The 17,666-nt window shown below is 33.4% G+C and overlaps 1 protein-coding gene across 1 annotated transcript; it reads right to left on the reverse strand.

Annotated features, from left to right (window-relative positions):
- Nucleotides 1–7,093: 7,093 nt before the first annotated feature.
- Nucleotides 7,094–17,402, reverse strand: LOC131660749 (copper-transporting ATPase PAA2, chloroplastic-like). The gene is made up of 17 exons (XM_058930059.1): nt 16,633–17,402; nt 16,471–16,548; nt 15,930–16,027; nt 15,773–15,826; nt 15,483–15,569; nt 14,179–14,343; nt 13,786–13,896; nt 13,576–13,644; nt 12,647–12,756; nt 11,248–11,353; nt 10,817–10,883; nt 10,240–10,319; nt 9,055–9,506; nt 8,707–8,881; nt 8,135–8,266; nt 7,609–7,759; nt 7,094–7,420 (listed from the first exon to the last, which is right to left on the reverse strand). The coding sequence occupies exons 1-17, from the start codon at nt 17,273–17,275 to the stop codon at nt 7,323–7,325; spliced, it is 2,676 nt and encodes an 891-aa protein (XP_058786042.1). The 5' UTR covers nt 17,276–17,402; the 3' UTR covers nt 7,094–7,322.
- Between the last annotated feature and the right edge of the window lie 264 nt (nt 17,403–17,666).

Consider the following 17,666-nt stretch of genomic DNA (forward strand, 5'->3'; position numbering starts at 1 on the left):
CAACAACACTATAAACATATCAAAGAGAATTATATGAGGAACAATTGCAGAGAGCAACAAATGCATATATACACTGTCAATTAGAAGAATACTAAATCTGTGAAATCACACAGATCCATATATTGATCATGTTAAGCTTGAACCAATATATTGTAGCAATTGTATCAATAAATCTAGAAATCATTACAGTCCAATGCTAATCCTAAATTATAATTAAAACAAACTTCAAATGAGGAAATAAACTAATCAGAAATGGCTAAATTCAACATCTCCTGAGGACGGATGAATGCTAAGCTTCAGTCCTTCAAACAAAACAAAATCTGGACTAACAAACCACTGCCACCATATGTTTTCCTCATCAAAAATTCCTGCACTGGACAACCATAAAAATGTTAGAAAAAATGGCAGTTTCTTACATATCACCACATTAAATTCTGAATGTCAATGTTATACCATAATTACAATGAGACACATATCACATACCAATTTTACATGTTGGAAACCAATTCTGACCAGACCTTCCATTCACTATCATACAACATACAAAGTTGATTACAATATGGATATAGAAGAATGAAATCTAAGAACAAAAGTAAATATTAGTATATCTAACTAAAATAATGGCATACCTTTCAGTTTCTAAATCGATATACACGATAGACAGTCCCTCGCACACATCCACGACTCTGTGATTCACATCAAGCCCCGTGCTGATCATTACATCTGCTACAGATTGAACATCGTCAACTACAGCAAACCCTAGACCAAGCTTCTTCGCCTCATGTTTTCCCCTCCACTTGATTTCAACCATCTTTCGTTGCCACACACCTGCGATATTCCTCAGCTTCTTCTCCTTTTCCCATATGCATGCATCGCTGTCCGATACACTTAAACCCAAACTCACGCACAACTTGGTCACCTGACCTTTCTTCCATCTCAAGGACCTACGGAGATCCTGAGACAATCGTCTCAACTTCCTTTTGACGGAAAATCTCTCCCACCGATCATCAACCACAATGAATTTTAAATTCCTACATAGATAGAAAGAGGTCTAAATCAAAATAAAAATGTTGAAGAAGAAACAGAAAGGATAAGATTGCCGATGGAAGACAAAATTTTCACCTGCATGCTTTGGCGATTTCGGATGAGCGTGACATTTTCAGATGGCCAAGTTTGGATGTTGTCGCTACTCAGCTACTGTCTCTCGGAAAGCACTGTCGAGTATATATTTGTGAGCTACAACACTTATCCCAGTGAACAACTTCTGCAAACGTGATGTATGTGTTCCTTGGAACCCGTTCAGCTTCGTCTTCATAATTGCATTGGTCATTAATTGACACCACTTTTCCAAATACCAGAGACATATTAGGTAAACGTGCAACTGTTGAGATCTTCTAAATATATCAACCATGTTTAAAAAATATACAAACAGTATTTAAATAACAATTTAAACTTACTTTGTATTAATATATTAATATAATCTCCCACCATTTTTTCCTTAATGTTTAACTGAATTTGTTAATTGACTAACTATATAGAATATTGACTTATGCCTATTAATTAAATAATGTAATATAATCTTTTTATTATTTTATTGATATGTTAATTAAAGTATATCAACAATATTTAATTGATTGTATCAAAATTTTATTTCTAAATTATATTTTTTTAAAAATAATTGTTATCTTTAACTAAATTTTTAGTAACAAGGATTTCTTATATGTTTCCTATTTTATTTAAATATGTTATATCTGTTATAATTGTTATTTTTTATTAACAATTTATTTATTCCAAACATCTTATGATTATAAATGAGTTATAATTGTTAATATTATTATATTACCACCCCTATATATTATTATTGTTATATGCATTGTTTTGATTTTCCAAATCCATATATGATAACTTTGTAATCTATAGAAAATACTTTTTGTTATGAAATAACTTTGTAATTTATTTCTTATATCCCATAACTTTTTTTTTTCAATAATTAAAAGGTCTTTTTTATTTATTTAACAATTATTATTATTCTTATATGCTTGTGTGAAATTTGGACCAATCACATTCATTGTGTGATGGAACAAGATTGATTGTCACAAGATCGGTCAATCATGTCATTGAGGCAAAAATTATTTCTGGCAAGAACATAGATAACCTTTTTTACATTCCTCGAATGTCTATGTCCCCTTCATAGTCACCGTGGGTATTTAAGTTGATTAGGAGACAATTTCCACTACCACAAATGTTGTATACAAGGAGGTTTTCCAATCACTTTGTTAGATGGTAAGCTTATTCTTCTTTTCCATCTTTGTAACTGTGTATGAAACACACAATGTATACGATGCATGTTGTTGGCTGGTTGCAATCATACAAGAAGATAGCATCTGATATCTATACCAGCAAATATGTTTATTGTTTTTATTTTAAGACATAAAAAAATGAATGTATTAATAGCTTTTTCATTGTTTTGCCGTTTTGTGTCATGTGTTTAACATTTATTAATATTTACTAAAACTTGGAAAACACTTAGGCTAAATATATGTCGTTAATTTATATATAAGGGAACATTACAAGTGATAGACTGATTCATGTAATATCATCCCGACCAGACCCATGCGATAGCACGGGTTTCCTACTAGTAATAATAATAGAGGTAGAGGTAGTAAACTTGTAGTAATAGGAAAGAAAGAGTAAATAATGAAAAACCTGCAATATATAATATAATGAAACTTCATAAACACCAAGTTGAACTTAGAAATCGAGTGAGATTTTACACAAGGTTAATCTTGAATGAATAGAGTTTTAACTAGGCTGAGCTCAATAACTGTTGTGAATATTTTGACTGGTTGATCCTGTATATCACTCACCATATTTTGTTATTTGAGGCTAGTTACTTGGGTTTTATTCTCCGCAAATTTTTGAACTTTGTCCTTACTTAGGACCTCATTATTATTTTTCTTTTTTTCATTAACCTAATCTCCATTGTCAACAGGTTCATCATCAGAGTCTACATCAGTAGCAGGGTTTAATTATATTCTTATTATTTTAATCTTACTAATAAAATAATAATAATTATAACAATAATATTTTATTTAATTCATAAAAATAATATTATTTATAATTATCTAATAATTCTCTCAACTTATCTATTCTTCTCACACTCTACCTCTTCTCGCTACACCCCATATATCATCAAGAAATTATACAATTATTTCAGTTAAAACACACATAATCCTATAAACACTCCAAATAATACAATTAAATGATTAGACGAAATTTGGGGGTGTTATAGTAGTAAGTTTCATGTTAAACTTCTTTGGGAGTGACTTAAGGATTTTTCTGGTTAGTTTTTCTTGAGACTTTTTTCCACCAAGAGCAAATGAGTTGTTTGTTATGTCATAGACAGGAACATAGAAGTCGGCCATAGTTTCATCTTCCTTCATTCTCAGATTTTCAAATTTAGTGGTGAGAAGTCGAAGTCTGTACATATAAAATTTTGGGGTTTCTTCTTGAACAGTTTTGAGAATCTCCCACGCTTCGTAGGCTTCAGTACATGTGTTGATAAGTTGAAAGACATTTTTGTTAACTACATTGAATATGATGTTAAGAGCACGAGAGTTTCCGTGTGATTCATCATATTATTCCTTTGACCAATCTACTTATGGCTTCAGGGATTAAATCTCGTTTTGAGCAGTGACAATTTGGATGTGTCCATCCTTTGATGACGACCTTCCATGTTTTGTTGTCCATGGATTTGATGAAAGCTATCATATGATATTTCCAATAGTAATAGTTAGTGACATATAGGATTGGTGGTCTGTTAACAGATCCTCCTTCTTTGTGTTTATCCATTTGAACAGAACTTATAAGTTTCCAGGAGCTCACCCAAGCAGGACAAGGTGCATGCTCTGATGCCAATTAAAATTATGAAACTCCCTTTAGAAAGATGTCAAACACAATGTTCCAGACAATGTGTGTGACACTACGAATGCATTAACAATTAATCTGCAAATAAAGAAAATTGAACACAATGAAATGGTAATCTAGTTCGATGCAATATCACTTACGTCCAGAGAGCATTAACCCAAGAAAGAAATTTACTCTTAATAGTAAAAGTAAAAATTGGTCTTAGAGAAACTCTTATAATTCAATACCTTTTTTCTCAATACTACCTGTGAATTTTCATCTAGACCCCCCCTTAAATATGAGACCCCTCTCACGCTCTTTCGACAACTATTTCTAGTGTTGGAAAGATTACAAAGGTTAGAATGCTAGAAAAATTATAACTCAATGAACCCAACTTTATTCCTTTGGATAAGAATGATCAAATGAGTAAAGTTTTACAAAATAAACCACACAAAAGCAAAGACTTAATAATCACAAATGCCTTGTTAAATCTCTCAAGGTTCGAGTCTTTTTTCAAGGAGTATGACTCCTTAAATAGCAAAATAAAACAATTACAACTTGTGATTAGGGTTGGAAGAACTTGCGGCTGAAGAAAGCTCCAAAAAGCGCATACTCAAATTGTGATTTAATTTTATTTGCTGTCTACCATAAATTAAATATCAATCACTATTTTGGTTTTGATTTGTGATCATTTAGGAATTCTTTCCTAATTTCTAAAAGTGTATAAACCTACGAACAAATAAGGAAACAAATCTGACGCCTCATATTGGAAAAGTGCAACAACATTTAGTGCAAAATGTTCCATATTGTGTGGAACATATGACACCACATCTTTACGACCTGTTTTGAGCACATAGAGACCATATGTCTCAACAACATGTCATGATATCTTGCATAATATGTTGACTCTAAAAGTATGCCAATCACTTGTAACAACACATGGTTCAAATTATATATTTTGAAACATGTTAATCAATTGAGTTATATAATCAATTGGATTCTTTTTGTTTTGTTCGATCTACATTACATTGACAATTTCAATGGACTAGAATGTACGAAAATTTATATAAAATGACGTGTTTGGTTTATTTGCAGTTCACATTAAAAAACAACAACCTCTTCCTACCCTAAGGTAGTTATTCCTTGTCAATTTTACTACACAAGATTTGTTCGAATTAAAATATTTGTACACACTCTAAGACAATGATTTCTTGCATATTTTACAACACGGAGGGGGGGGGGGGGGGGGGGTTTGTCTATATTACATTATCGTACACGCCCCTGCCTAGTCTGTTTTCTAGCACAAAGTGTGTCCAAATTAAAATCTCCATACACCCTTTATTTGTCTATTTTTCAACACATGAAATGTCCAGGTTATAATCTCCATACACATCCCTTTATTGTCAATTTTTCAACATAAGGTGTGTCCGGATTGGATAAAAGCATAGTCATGGATAGAACATTGTGACTGAAGTTGATCCATGTAATCAATCACACTTAATGAAATAAGACTTGGTTGTTATTGTAGGGTGTATCCGAATTACAATCTCGACACACACCTATTGAACAATTCCAAATTGAATATAGAATTTTCATATTACCCTGGGACAATACTAGTGTACATAACAATTTTCGTATTAACTCTGAGCATAGAATACAATTAATATAATTAACATACATATGTGACATGTTTTTAACACATCAAACATTTATATATTATATCATAATCATGCATAAGTCACATAAATGCTGGAGGGAAAATGCTTGAAAATGGTTCAGATGAAAATTATTAATACAAAAGTACAGGTATTGTGAACTTAATAATTAATGTGAAATTAATAATTAACATGCATGTAAAATATATGTAATAGACAATTGTTGTCATTTGTCTATGTTTCGATTGACTAGAATCATCTAACTTAGAGTACATGTAAATCAAACAAGATACCCACAAATTATACTCGCAAATTTTCTCAAAGTTTATGAAGTAGTTAAAGCATACAACGTCGACATAGGTCGCACCCACAAATATAGTTGTGCCAACCATAAACAAAAAATATGTCTTCAGTACACATTATATATGATAGGCAACCTCTGCCCCATCACCAACATTATTTTCAACAATAGTCAAGTGGTTTATGTGATTATCCTTTAGAAATGAAAACTTGGCATGCGCTCCTTAGGTATATACAATCTCCTTTTGTGCATATTGTGCATCACCCTGATTAACTTCTAATTGTGTAGCCAATAAGTCTAGTGTCTTAGACCTTTCTCTGAATTGAAAATTGATCCAATAATCTTCCTATAATTAGAAGATGGAGAATGCATGAGGAGTAATACTGATCTCACCAATAGGGAGATGAAATGACGACATCTTAGTCTCATCTCTCAATAAATGCAGAGAAAAGATCATGGTCAATGAAATCATTTTCGGTCATATAAAAGTCCTTTTATCCAGATGCCTATAATACTTTATGGAACCAAAATAAAATGATTGACGCACATGACAAATCTTATTTTTAAAGAAAATAGCTCAAAACAAAACAGAATTACAAAAACATAACTGACTTATAGACCCAAGATAAAATCCAGACTTTGCACTCCTTATGAAACATTCTGGATTTTGATCTCTGCAGAGAAAATCCGGACTTTGAAATTGTATATGACAATTTTGTAGCATACTTCATACCAGAATAAATCTTAACCCTTAAATGTCCCAAACCCTAACCAAAATAAAGTGGAACGAAAAATGATGTAACATTTCTATTAGATGGAATATAATATAGTTTAATTAAAAATCAGGAAGAAATTACATACATCAAAATCAGAAAAAGCAAGGTGATGATGATAAACTTACTGATTATTCTTCATATGTGAAAATGAATTATCAAAATTGATTTAGGTTCAACTATTGAATGAGAAAGAGTGGACATTGAGAGACTTTTTAACTTCATACGCAAAAAGTTCTTCCGGTGGATTTTGTGCTTTTTTACTATTGATTTCAAATGTTAGAAAATAGAGAGGGAAAGACAAAGACGGACCGTGTTATGTTAAAAGGTGTATCCAAATTTCTATATCCAATTCCAAAGGGTAGATCAATATTTTTTAAATGGTTTGTTGTTTTAAGTAAATTTTTCCATGTAAATTTGTTCCGAAGGGAAAGACATGTAAATTTTTTCAATGGATGTGTTTCAAGTAGACTTGATTTGTTGTTTTATGTGGTGCATTCGAATTTTAAAATCCAAATTACACGAGAGAGTATTTTCGGTTTTCATATAGTTTGAGAGATATAGAAGGGGGCAATAAACAGTCCCCTTAATTGATCTTTTTATCATGATATTTATTGCTTGTTATAAAAGAGGATGTACAATAATTAGAGGTCTTTGTAAAACTATAATTAACACGGCTGAAAAATGTCACTGCAGTGTTCCCTTTCCAGAGGTCCGAGACCCATGAAGCTTTAAAAGCAGTGAGTTGCTGACCACCAAGATGGAGCTCATAGCCATTAGTCCTCCTATGATTAAAAAATATCAAGGTAACAAACAGAAATAACAGTTTTTGTCCATGAAGAAAATACATTTGAAATGTATTATGGTGTGTACAGAAAATAAATGAAGAAAAATTGCAAGTACAATATAAAAATAGGGTCTTATGTGCCTTGCAGTTATATGAAAATAAAACTAGAGGTACAGTGTTGCTCACCTGAAAGTGATGGTGTCATAGCAAAGTCAAATTGGGGAAGTAACACACCAGCAGCAATGGGAATGGCAATAACATTGTAAGCCACTGCCCAAGACAAATTTTGGTAAACTTTTGCCATTGTTGCTTGTGCTAGGTCTAATGCATCAATAACCTGTCCGTTAAAATGTCAGGAAACAGGAGAATGGAAAGCCATATGGTAGTTGGTGTTCCAAGTAAGCAAGTAACACAAAACAGCAGATAACATACAAAACATGCAATATAAAAATAGTTAGAACTGATTTCATTCACAAAAAAAGAAATATGCATTACATCATTGTTGCACCATACAGATGATTGTTTACGCAGATCACTTGTATCATGGATTCATGGCGTAATCTCAAAATAATATGAAAACAATTAGAGTTGCCACAGGTTCACCTCACAAGTACCGGAAATTTTGGGTAATCAAAATTTCACCTTGTCACCCATTTAGCATCAGAACAAAATGAAAGCAAATTAATGAACCCCGGACATCAGAATGACATACCTGTGAAATTTTGTTGCCCAGAAGTATGATGGATGCTGCATCTGAGGCAGCATTCTCTTGAGCTTCATTCTGCAGAGCTATCCCAACATCAGCTGCGGCCAAAGAGGGCGCATCATTGATCCCATCACCTACCTTAAAAAAGGAGAGGAAAAAAATCTAAGTAAAACACCATTTTCCATTCAATATTCATTGCTAGATCCATTCTAAAAAAACTAAAATCCAGTGTGATGCTTATAACAGAGCATTTTAGGCTCCATTGACCATTGCCGTGCATGCTATTCAATGAAGAGCAAGCATAAATATACCTCAAAAATAAAAAATAGAAAAAATCCAATTATTTTGTGTAAAAGATGCATGGAATGTTCAAGACCAGATTCATTATCACTTTATGGTAGGGTTAGCAATATATTATGGACAGAATTGAATGGGGCAATCTGTTTTACTCTATTTGTTCCACTTTATTCAGTGAAACCAAAATGTACGACTTTTATAATGAAAGTTGGTCCAAGCGGAGAGGAGACTGGGTTACATTAAGCAAAGTATTGAGTTTTGTGATATAGCTTTAATCATACCATCGCAACACGATGTCCAGCAGCTTTTAGAGATGAAATAAATGCAGATTTCTGCTGAGGAGACAAGGATGCTTTAACAAAATTGTTTTCAATTCCAACTGTCTCAGCTATTATTGCAACTGCTTCTTCCCTGTCTCCTGATAAGAGGACCGTTTTAATCCCCTTCTTCTTGAGCCTTGCAAGAAGGTGTATAATGTATTGTTAGTTTTGAGCTTAATAAATAACTACTCAAAAACGCATTGCCCCTGTTTTTTAAAAAGTGAACCAACTTCACATATGGCCAAAAAGAAGAAGCAGTAGTATTACTTGCCTAAAATGAGTTGTATGCGTAAAGAAAAGTATATGTACCTCATTACAGTAGATTCAGCATCTTCACGCACAATGTCAGATATGGCAATAGCACCAATGATGCCTTCTCCTTCACGTCCAACATAGACAACAGTTTTAGAGTATTTCGAAGATGATGTACTCGATGAATGATTCATCAAAGCACGTTCAAGATTCATCAAAGCAGATGGGTTCATTCTAGTCTTGAAACGATCACGGACCCATTCTAGAGACCCAACTGCAACCAAACGCCCATCTATTTCTGCCAAGGTTCCAAAACCTGGTTCAACTATCTGTCCTTTTGTGAGTGGAAGGACCAATTCTAAAGACTCAGCTTTGTTAGTAATAGCCTTTGCTATTGGATGAGATGCAGTTTTCTCCACTGCCGCAGCAATCTGAAGAATTTCCGACTCTCCATACTCAATAGAGCCTATGGCAGAAACAACTGGTTTTCCTCTGGTAAGGGTTCCTGTCTGAAAGTTTGGTTTTAGAAATTCTTCCTCTTTGTTCATGAGATAAATGTTAGTCAATGCTCAAAGTTGGAAGAGCATTCAGAATCAGATTATATTTTAATAGTTAGTTGCGTTCATTTATTATATACACTATGTGCTATATATTACACTGTACTACATGATCTTGTTTAGATTGAATAAATAATGGCAAACATGAGAGGCGAGTCACCGACTTAAATACTTATGTTCCTTCTCCCTAATTCTGGATGTTCTCAGTTGTCATTCTTCAAATCTAAACATCACACACAACTCCAGTCTTCTGAAAATATTATTTTGTAAAATCCAATTGCTGAATTATAAGTAATTAGCATGTTGAGCTAAACTCCAACTTTTAGAAATTTTAAGTAAAAATAGAAATGGATCATATTGCGTTGTTTTCTGTTATTTGAAGATTATATATTTATTTAGTCTGAAGAAATTAGAAATTACGATGAAGCAATAAATCAAAGATTAATGTAAAGTTTGTTAATTATGATATATATGAATATACTGCAAACTTCAAACAGTGCTTTCTTTAAGAAATGCATGCTACTAAATTCATAAAATAGGTGTACGATTGAATTTGATTACCATTCATGTCAATGTATCCTGACCCTATAACAGACACATATACCCGGAAGCAGATATATGTGTGTTATTGTGATTGTGTAGAAAGGGAGAGAATCAGATATTAGTCTATGAATATTAAATTTACCTTATCTAGAGCAATGTAATTTACACCGGCCAAGCGTTCTAGCACATCCCCTCCTCTGATTAGAAGTCCTTTTCTTGCGCCTGGTCATTGCAGAGACAGTTTAAGCCTATTGTATGAAATAGTAAAAAAAGGGATAGAAGATACTAAAAACATCAAACCAAGATGCCAGGCAGTAATATGGTATATTTTATAAAGTAAATTCACAAATTCAAGTGTAGAACTTATGCCTGACTGTAAGACAGTTACGTACTTTATAATTGCAGTAGTTGTGATTCTTTTACATTGGAAAACATATATTTATAGAACCACGGACAATCAAGAATGCTATAAACTAAAAAAAATGAAAGAAATAAACAATAAAGCTAAATTGAAAATGAAATGTGAAAATATTACTTAATGCCAATCAATTTTTCAAGGAAGCGGAAATTGGAAATTTGTAGCATCGGATAAAATGATTCAAATTTGAGCAACAAGGAGGCTTTTCACCACAAGAGTAATGTGATACATTTAATGTATGTGTTCACTGTTCACATAGAACATGTAAGTTTACTAAATGCAGGAAACATAAATAAAGTACCAAGTGAGGTGCCAACTAGGATTGCTGTTGGTGTGGCAAGACCCAGCGCACATGGACAAGAAACAACCTACAAAAAGGTAAACACTAGATAAGATTATTTAACTCGAAACTATTACAAACACCAAAATTCGGTTTTATCCAGCATGGTAAAGTCAGTTTCAGATAGACAATATCACAAATACTAGCTTATTCTGAAATTTCATTGGTTTGAAAGTCCAAATTGATCGATGTTTGCATTAACTCAAGATTTCTAAGATAAAGGATATGCATAATTTTGTCCAGCATGACCTGAACATCTACAAAAGCGGAAATCCAGTAAAATAGGAGTGCTCCATGCTCAAGAAATAGGGAAGGAAGGAGATACAAGTAGTTTTAATCATGAACCTGAAGCAAAACTATAAGTCCGAGGATCCAAGTTTAGAATTACTCACCAAAACATCTACAGAGAGTTTTAAACTTAAAAGCAGAGGATCTCCTTCCGGGCCCGCAATATCATTGAGCAAAACATCAGGAAATATGTGTGTTCCAAAAAAATACCTAGAGACGAACACAACAAGTTTGTTAAAGTTAATGGGGAATATGAACCAAACATAATGCCTGCTTTATTACTTGAATTTCTTTTATTAATTTGTGCCGTTTTCTTATTTCCTAATTTTTTTTTTTTTGTTTTACGACATATTTTAATTTTTTAAGTTTAAGAATAATGATTAATAGGATTAATTTTATTTCCAAGTGCTTTGATACCAACTTGGGAAATGTCCCTGTATATATTAGCTCGCAGACATATTAACTAAGGGCCTTCCCTAAAAACGATTTTGAGGTCGTATTCGTAAGATGAGAATCTAAGAGATCCATTGATCAACTGGAGGAAAAATGTTGTCTCATTACCTGATTTTCTTTCCATGGTTTTCTCTCATTAATTTGTACCGTTTCCTTTTTCCTGGTTACATGTATAAAACTGTGTTTCACATTTTTAGTTTTAATTTAAGACAGACTTTATTTGTGTGATTCTAAAATATTAATAAAATGTATAATCTTCAAAAAATAGAAATAATAATAATCAAATTGCAACCTTTTTTCTTGGTGTCTGTACTTCAAAATTAGAAATAATAATCAGATTTCATCCTTTTTTTTTCCCTTTCACAATAGAGAATACTCAATTCACATTTTCAAGATTCAAAGATACTCTCTACCCTTACCCTTTGTATTCTCTTATTTATACACATACTCTATAACAACCTCAACTAACTAACTACTATAACAATTCTAAGTACTATTACTACTCTAATATATATTATTCTATATCGTAACAAGTAAGTCTTTTACTTTTCTACATGGGAAAATTAATTAAATTTTATAGTAAGATTTTAAGAACCATGGACAATAACATAGGTATGGGAAATAACTCTTTTTTGGAGTGTCGGGGATTCGTAGGTTGGACTACATCAATATATGTCATGATAAACTAGTACTCCCCATGTTTTTACTAATATATAGCGTTCAGAAAAATATTTGTACCAAATTATAACTCGTTTTACAATACCAATGAATCATTAATGTTATTTTTCCTACTATACCCTTAAGTATTTAATATTCTTTTAATTTATTTTTCTCATACCATTAATGAATAATAATCTTGTAAAATCCTTCATAATTTATCTTTTTCATACATCAATCATTACATTTCTTGATCTATGTGAAATGTCCCAAACGACTTATGATAAAAAATTGAGGGAGCATTAGTTTGTTGAATGGATAGTCACAAATTCTTTTCATACATGTCATAACCAGATGAGCTAAAGGAATTTGTATAGAAATATAAGTACTTACCAAAATGCAAATGTTGCTGCTGAGAGAGTCATTATGCTAAATACAAATGGCCCTGCTATTGAGTCTGCAAGCCTTTGAACAGGTGCTTCACGTGATTGAGCATCCTCAACCTATATTTCACCAGATAAAGTTGTAATATTGTAGAAACTCTCTTAACAAATCCTTGATTCTCATGTCTTAAAGTAATGAACTTATCAGCATTACAATCTCAAAATATTAATAGAATCATCACCATACTGAAAGACGTTGGTTCAGAATATAGAGATCAACATAATGAAAATTAGGAGGTTTATTTGAGTATCCCCCTCTAACAATGAATCAGTGGGTATCTATACTTAAGGATTGAAAGAATGAAACACTATGATTTCCTCCCCGACAAATGGAGAGACTGGTCTCTACCACCCAAAACTGACTGACTAACTAAGTGCATGTTTGAATTGATGCTTCCAAACTCAGTTTTGAGAAGGACCTCCTTTTTACTTATTTGTTGAATGGCCATTGGTATTCATACTGCTGCAGTTTGAATACCAATGGCCATTCAACAAATAAGTAAAAATGCCCCAACTGCCTCCATCTACCTCTTGGCCTCTATTTATAACAACCTAACTAATAGCTTGAAAGGTTTGCTCTTAAGTGACAAGTCTTAACTAATTTTGGCTGAGTTGATTTCTTGGCTCCATTCTTATTTCTCCTGTTGCTAACTTACCTAATTTGTGGATTGTGGTTGGTTGCCAACACATTCAGAATGCATGATTTTGTAATTAAACGAATAAAATAAGTTATATGTAACACTCAGTCCAATAAAATTACAAAAACTAAGGATTCAAGAAATTACATTCTCATTTGGGATAGAACACGGGGAAACTAGATTATCTCATTAACACTATACAGTCTAACCTCTAAGTCACTATAGAAGATGTGATACTAACCATGCGTACAATCTTGGATATCATTGTGTTGGAGCCAGTTGAAGTAGATTCAATCCTTAAAGGACCATCCTGAAATAGACATTTGTTGGTAAATGCAATAGATTAATGATTGCCCTCCAAATCAAAGGGACAAGATTAAAACATCAGATGCTCCCCAGCTGTTAATTTAGCGAGACATCATAAAATTCAAGTTTGATTTTAAAACCTTACCCAGTTTATAGTTCCTGCTGAAACTGTGAGGCCTTCCTCCTTAAATACAGGAAGTGATTCTCCTGTAAGCATGGATTCGTCCACAACGCTTCTTCCTGCAACAACCCTTCCCTGCCCAGAAGCTTATAATGTTAGCAAGCAATACCATGTGAACCAACAAGATTTGACATATATTCCATCTTAAATTGTGAAGGGATGCCTCATGTTTAACGTGTAAACGATTGTATAACTGTTTTCTAAGCCAATGCTATTATTAAAGATGGTGGAAGATTGGGCCCACTTTACGTACTTCAGATACTTTTAAAGTTTAAACCTAAACTCAGGCATCACACATACAACAATTATAAATACAATAACATAAACAGAGTTTCACCAACAATCTGAAAGGCTCACATCTATAGGAATAGTTTCTCCAGGCAACACCAACACTGAGTCTCCTACTCGAATATCGTCAGTTGGAACTTCCACACAAATTGAATCAGAGCTCAGCACACTGTCAGTAGATAGGGAACCTTCTGATGATGTAATGACAAGTCTTGACTGAGTAGATATTAGTGACTGGAAAAACATACACCCCGATGATTAAACCAACTTATAAATATAACTCGTCAAAAACAATGCTACTCTTTAAATTCAAACTATAACATGATGCTTAATGCTCATATAAGCCATTTTTCCTTTAACCAATGTTCCAGTTCTTGGATTACTAATTTTTCTAAGAAGTGATGATATACTATCTCTTATTTCTTAGATTACGATTATTAACCGATGTTCCAGTTCTTGGATTACTAATTTTTCTAAGAAATAATGATATAATACTATCTCTTATTTCTTAGATTACAACCATTAATCAATGTTCAAATTCTTGGATTACGACCTTTAACCAATTTTTGTTGGATTACTAATTTCTTTTAACCAATGTTCCAGTTCTTGGATTATGACCTTTTAATTTAAACTATAAATGAAAGTTGAAATGAAATTGGATTTTTAAATGGAACACCATCACAATATCTTATTTATGCTGCGACTCCCAAAGGTCATATAGTCATCAAAAGGGAACATATTAATAGATCAGTCTATCCCAATAATGTTGGAGCAGTTACGCTTCCAAAGACTCAAGCTTCATCAACCACTAAAGATATATTATCAAACTTTGCCTATGAAATGTGTAAAAATTTGTTCGAGATCACAAATTTATCAGGTGCGGAAGTCCACACAGGTAAAAACAAATTAAGGAACGTAATCTAACAAAAATCACAAATAAAAAGAAGTTTTACATTTGGGAAAAGAGATCAAGCATGATTATAAAAAAAACAAACTTTTGAATTAAAATAAGGATGCCAAAAGATGGAAGAAGATTTTTAGAATGGTCCAACAAGGACTAAATATATAAGAGACAACAATTTTCTTGGAAACTTATTTTCCTGAAATATTATCTGTTGGAGTTTCCGCCTTAATTGCAGTCCGCCCCTAGTCTCCTTAATTGCAGCATTTGGATTGCCTTCATTGCAGCCCCAAATACCTTCATTGTGTTGGATTTGAAGGGGTGAATTTAGTCCCACGTTAGTTAGAGATATGGTTTGTTGTGTGTTTATAAGTGGGAGCATCCTCACCCTAAAAGTCGGTTTTGTAGGGATGAGTTAGGCCCAACCCAAATTCTGAGACTATCAAACAAAAGAGACGAATCACAGACTTACAAGTAATTCATTCATATCACTAGACGCCTGAATCCTTGCTTTTTCTTCCAGAGAACGTCCTAGAAGCACGAAACCAAGAAGCATGACCTGCATGCTAAAAGACAAAATCCTTATATGAGGAGCTTATTATCAACATGAATGTAAGAAATGCGAATAAAGAAAAGTTGAGGTTATTATATCCAAGCAAACAAAATCCATAGCCAGGTTGAGTAGTAGTTTGCTCTTGTTTGGCTTACAAAACAAATTTTCAAATGGAAAATACTGAGACATTTGAAAGTAAAGAAAGTCACCGGTTCATCAAAGAATGATGTATCCCATGCCAGCCCGGGATTCAGTAGTGAGATCTATAGCAGAGATGAGGTTCAAATTAACAGCACATAAAACACAAACAGAAACTTAGCAATTTTGTAACTTAATGGAACACTCAAATCACACAGAGAATCTCACCGAACTGATGATGAAAGCAGCTATTGAACCAAATCCCACGAGAGAGTTCATATTTGGCGACCCTTTCTTGAAAGCATTTAGACCATCAAAGAGTAACTCTGCAACATTTTCGCAAGTCTAGTACAGTTAGAAAATCGTAACACTATGATTAACTCCGAACTATTAACAAATGTATCCCAGAAATGGCAAGACTACAATTTGAAACAAAATTTTCTTCAAATTTACAAATACATTCATAATTTAAAGAGTTTTCAGTAAACATGTGCCTTAAAAAACCAAAAATAGCAACTTTAGATATCTAAGTAAAGTAAGTCCCAAAATAACTGACTTATCTAACCAATTCACTAATTACAAAGAGTGTATATATCTATGAAGAGATATAATAATAATTTACTAAAATAACTTTATAATGATATATTGATGTATTCACATTTACCATAAATGCATAATGAAAGATATCGAATTTGGAGTGCTGCAAATAGTATCAATTAGATGATATAATACTAAACAAGTAATTAAACAAGAGAGGATACAAACTAACCTCTTCCAGGTCCCAATAACGCGCCCAAAGCTAAACCACCTTTCACATATGAATTATGAAGAAATTCCATAACCGGTCCTACAAAAATAATAGCAGGTTAAGTTTGAGGAACTTCGTTACAAATTGAAGTATCTAATATTGCATAGTTGGTTTGAACATTACCATGAGCAATATGAATCCCGAAAGAATGAAAAATATGTGAAGCATGCGATCCACAGCAGAGTGCGACCAAAGTCCAAGCGAAAGCGACGCGGTTACGGCTCTTGGCGAGAAGTTCCTCCTTCTTCTTCACCAATTCCTTCCACTTCCTAACATTTTCCGCCACTCCCAAACCCGACTCCCTCTTCTTAGTCGGAAACCCGCATTCGCTCAGTCGCAGAGCAAGGCTCTCAGCGACGCTCGCGTGTTCCTCTTCGAGGCGTTTAAGCTTAACAGCTGCGGTTTCGGTCAACATGTTGACCACGACGGAGTCTACTCGGTCGTCGGCGGAGAGGATGGTTTTGACTCGGGAGACGCAGCCGCCACACATCATTCCGGTTACATCGAGAAGGACCGGCGAGTCTTTTCTCTGAGGATGGTTTTGAAGAAGAGGTGATTCCGGTGAACGAATTTCAGTGTTGAAAGAGTTGGAGACGGAGAAATATGGGCGGGTAATTTGGCGGTGGTTAAGGTGGTGGTAGCGACGTGGTTTTGAGGGTAGTAGAGAAGTGAAGTGGTGGGGGTGGTGGTGGTGATGATTGAGTGTGTAATTGAAAGAGAGGTTAGGTGGCGAGGAGAGGGAAAGCCTTAGCAGATGAGTTGCCATTATCGGGTGTAGTAAATGGGAACCACTGAAATCGTCATGTGTTTATTACATAGGAGTACTACTGTTATGAAATTTGACATTCTCAACAAGTGGTCATCGTTAGGGACCGGTAATCTGGTACAGAGCCGAGCTAACCACGACTTTTTTATTTATCATATTTCCTTCTTCTTTTTTTATGCCATTTCGTAGATTTATCTACTTTTAATATAATAAAGTACAATACATATGAAATCCTATCATTAATCCTCTAATCATCCAATTTGAGGGTGATAATCGGGGACACAACGGTAATTGCATATACTTTAATAATTTAATTAAAAATATATATTTCTTAATCATTGCATTACTTTTCAATTGTCCAATTTCTTCTCCATAATTAATATTATTGTCA

Source organism: Vicia villosa, linkage group LG3 (genome assembly GCF_029867415.1).
Source record: "Vicia villosa cultivar HV-30 ecotype Madison, WI linkage group LG3, Vvil1.0, whole genome shotgun sequence".
In the NCBI taxonomy this organism is placed as follows: domain Eukaryota; kingdom Viridiplantae; phylum Streptophyta; class Magnoliopsida; order Fabales; family Fabaceae; genus Vicia; species Vicia villosa.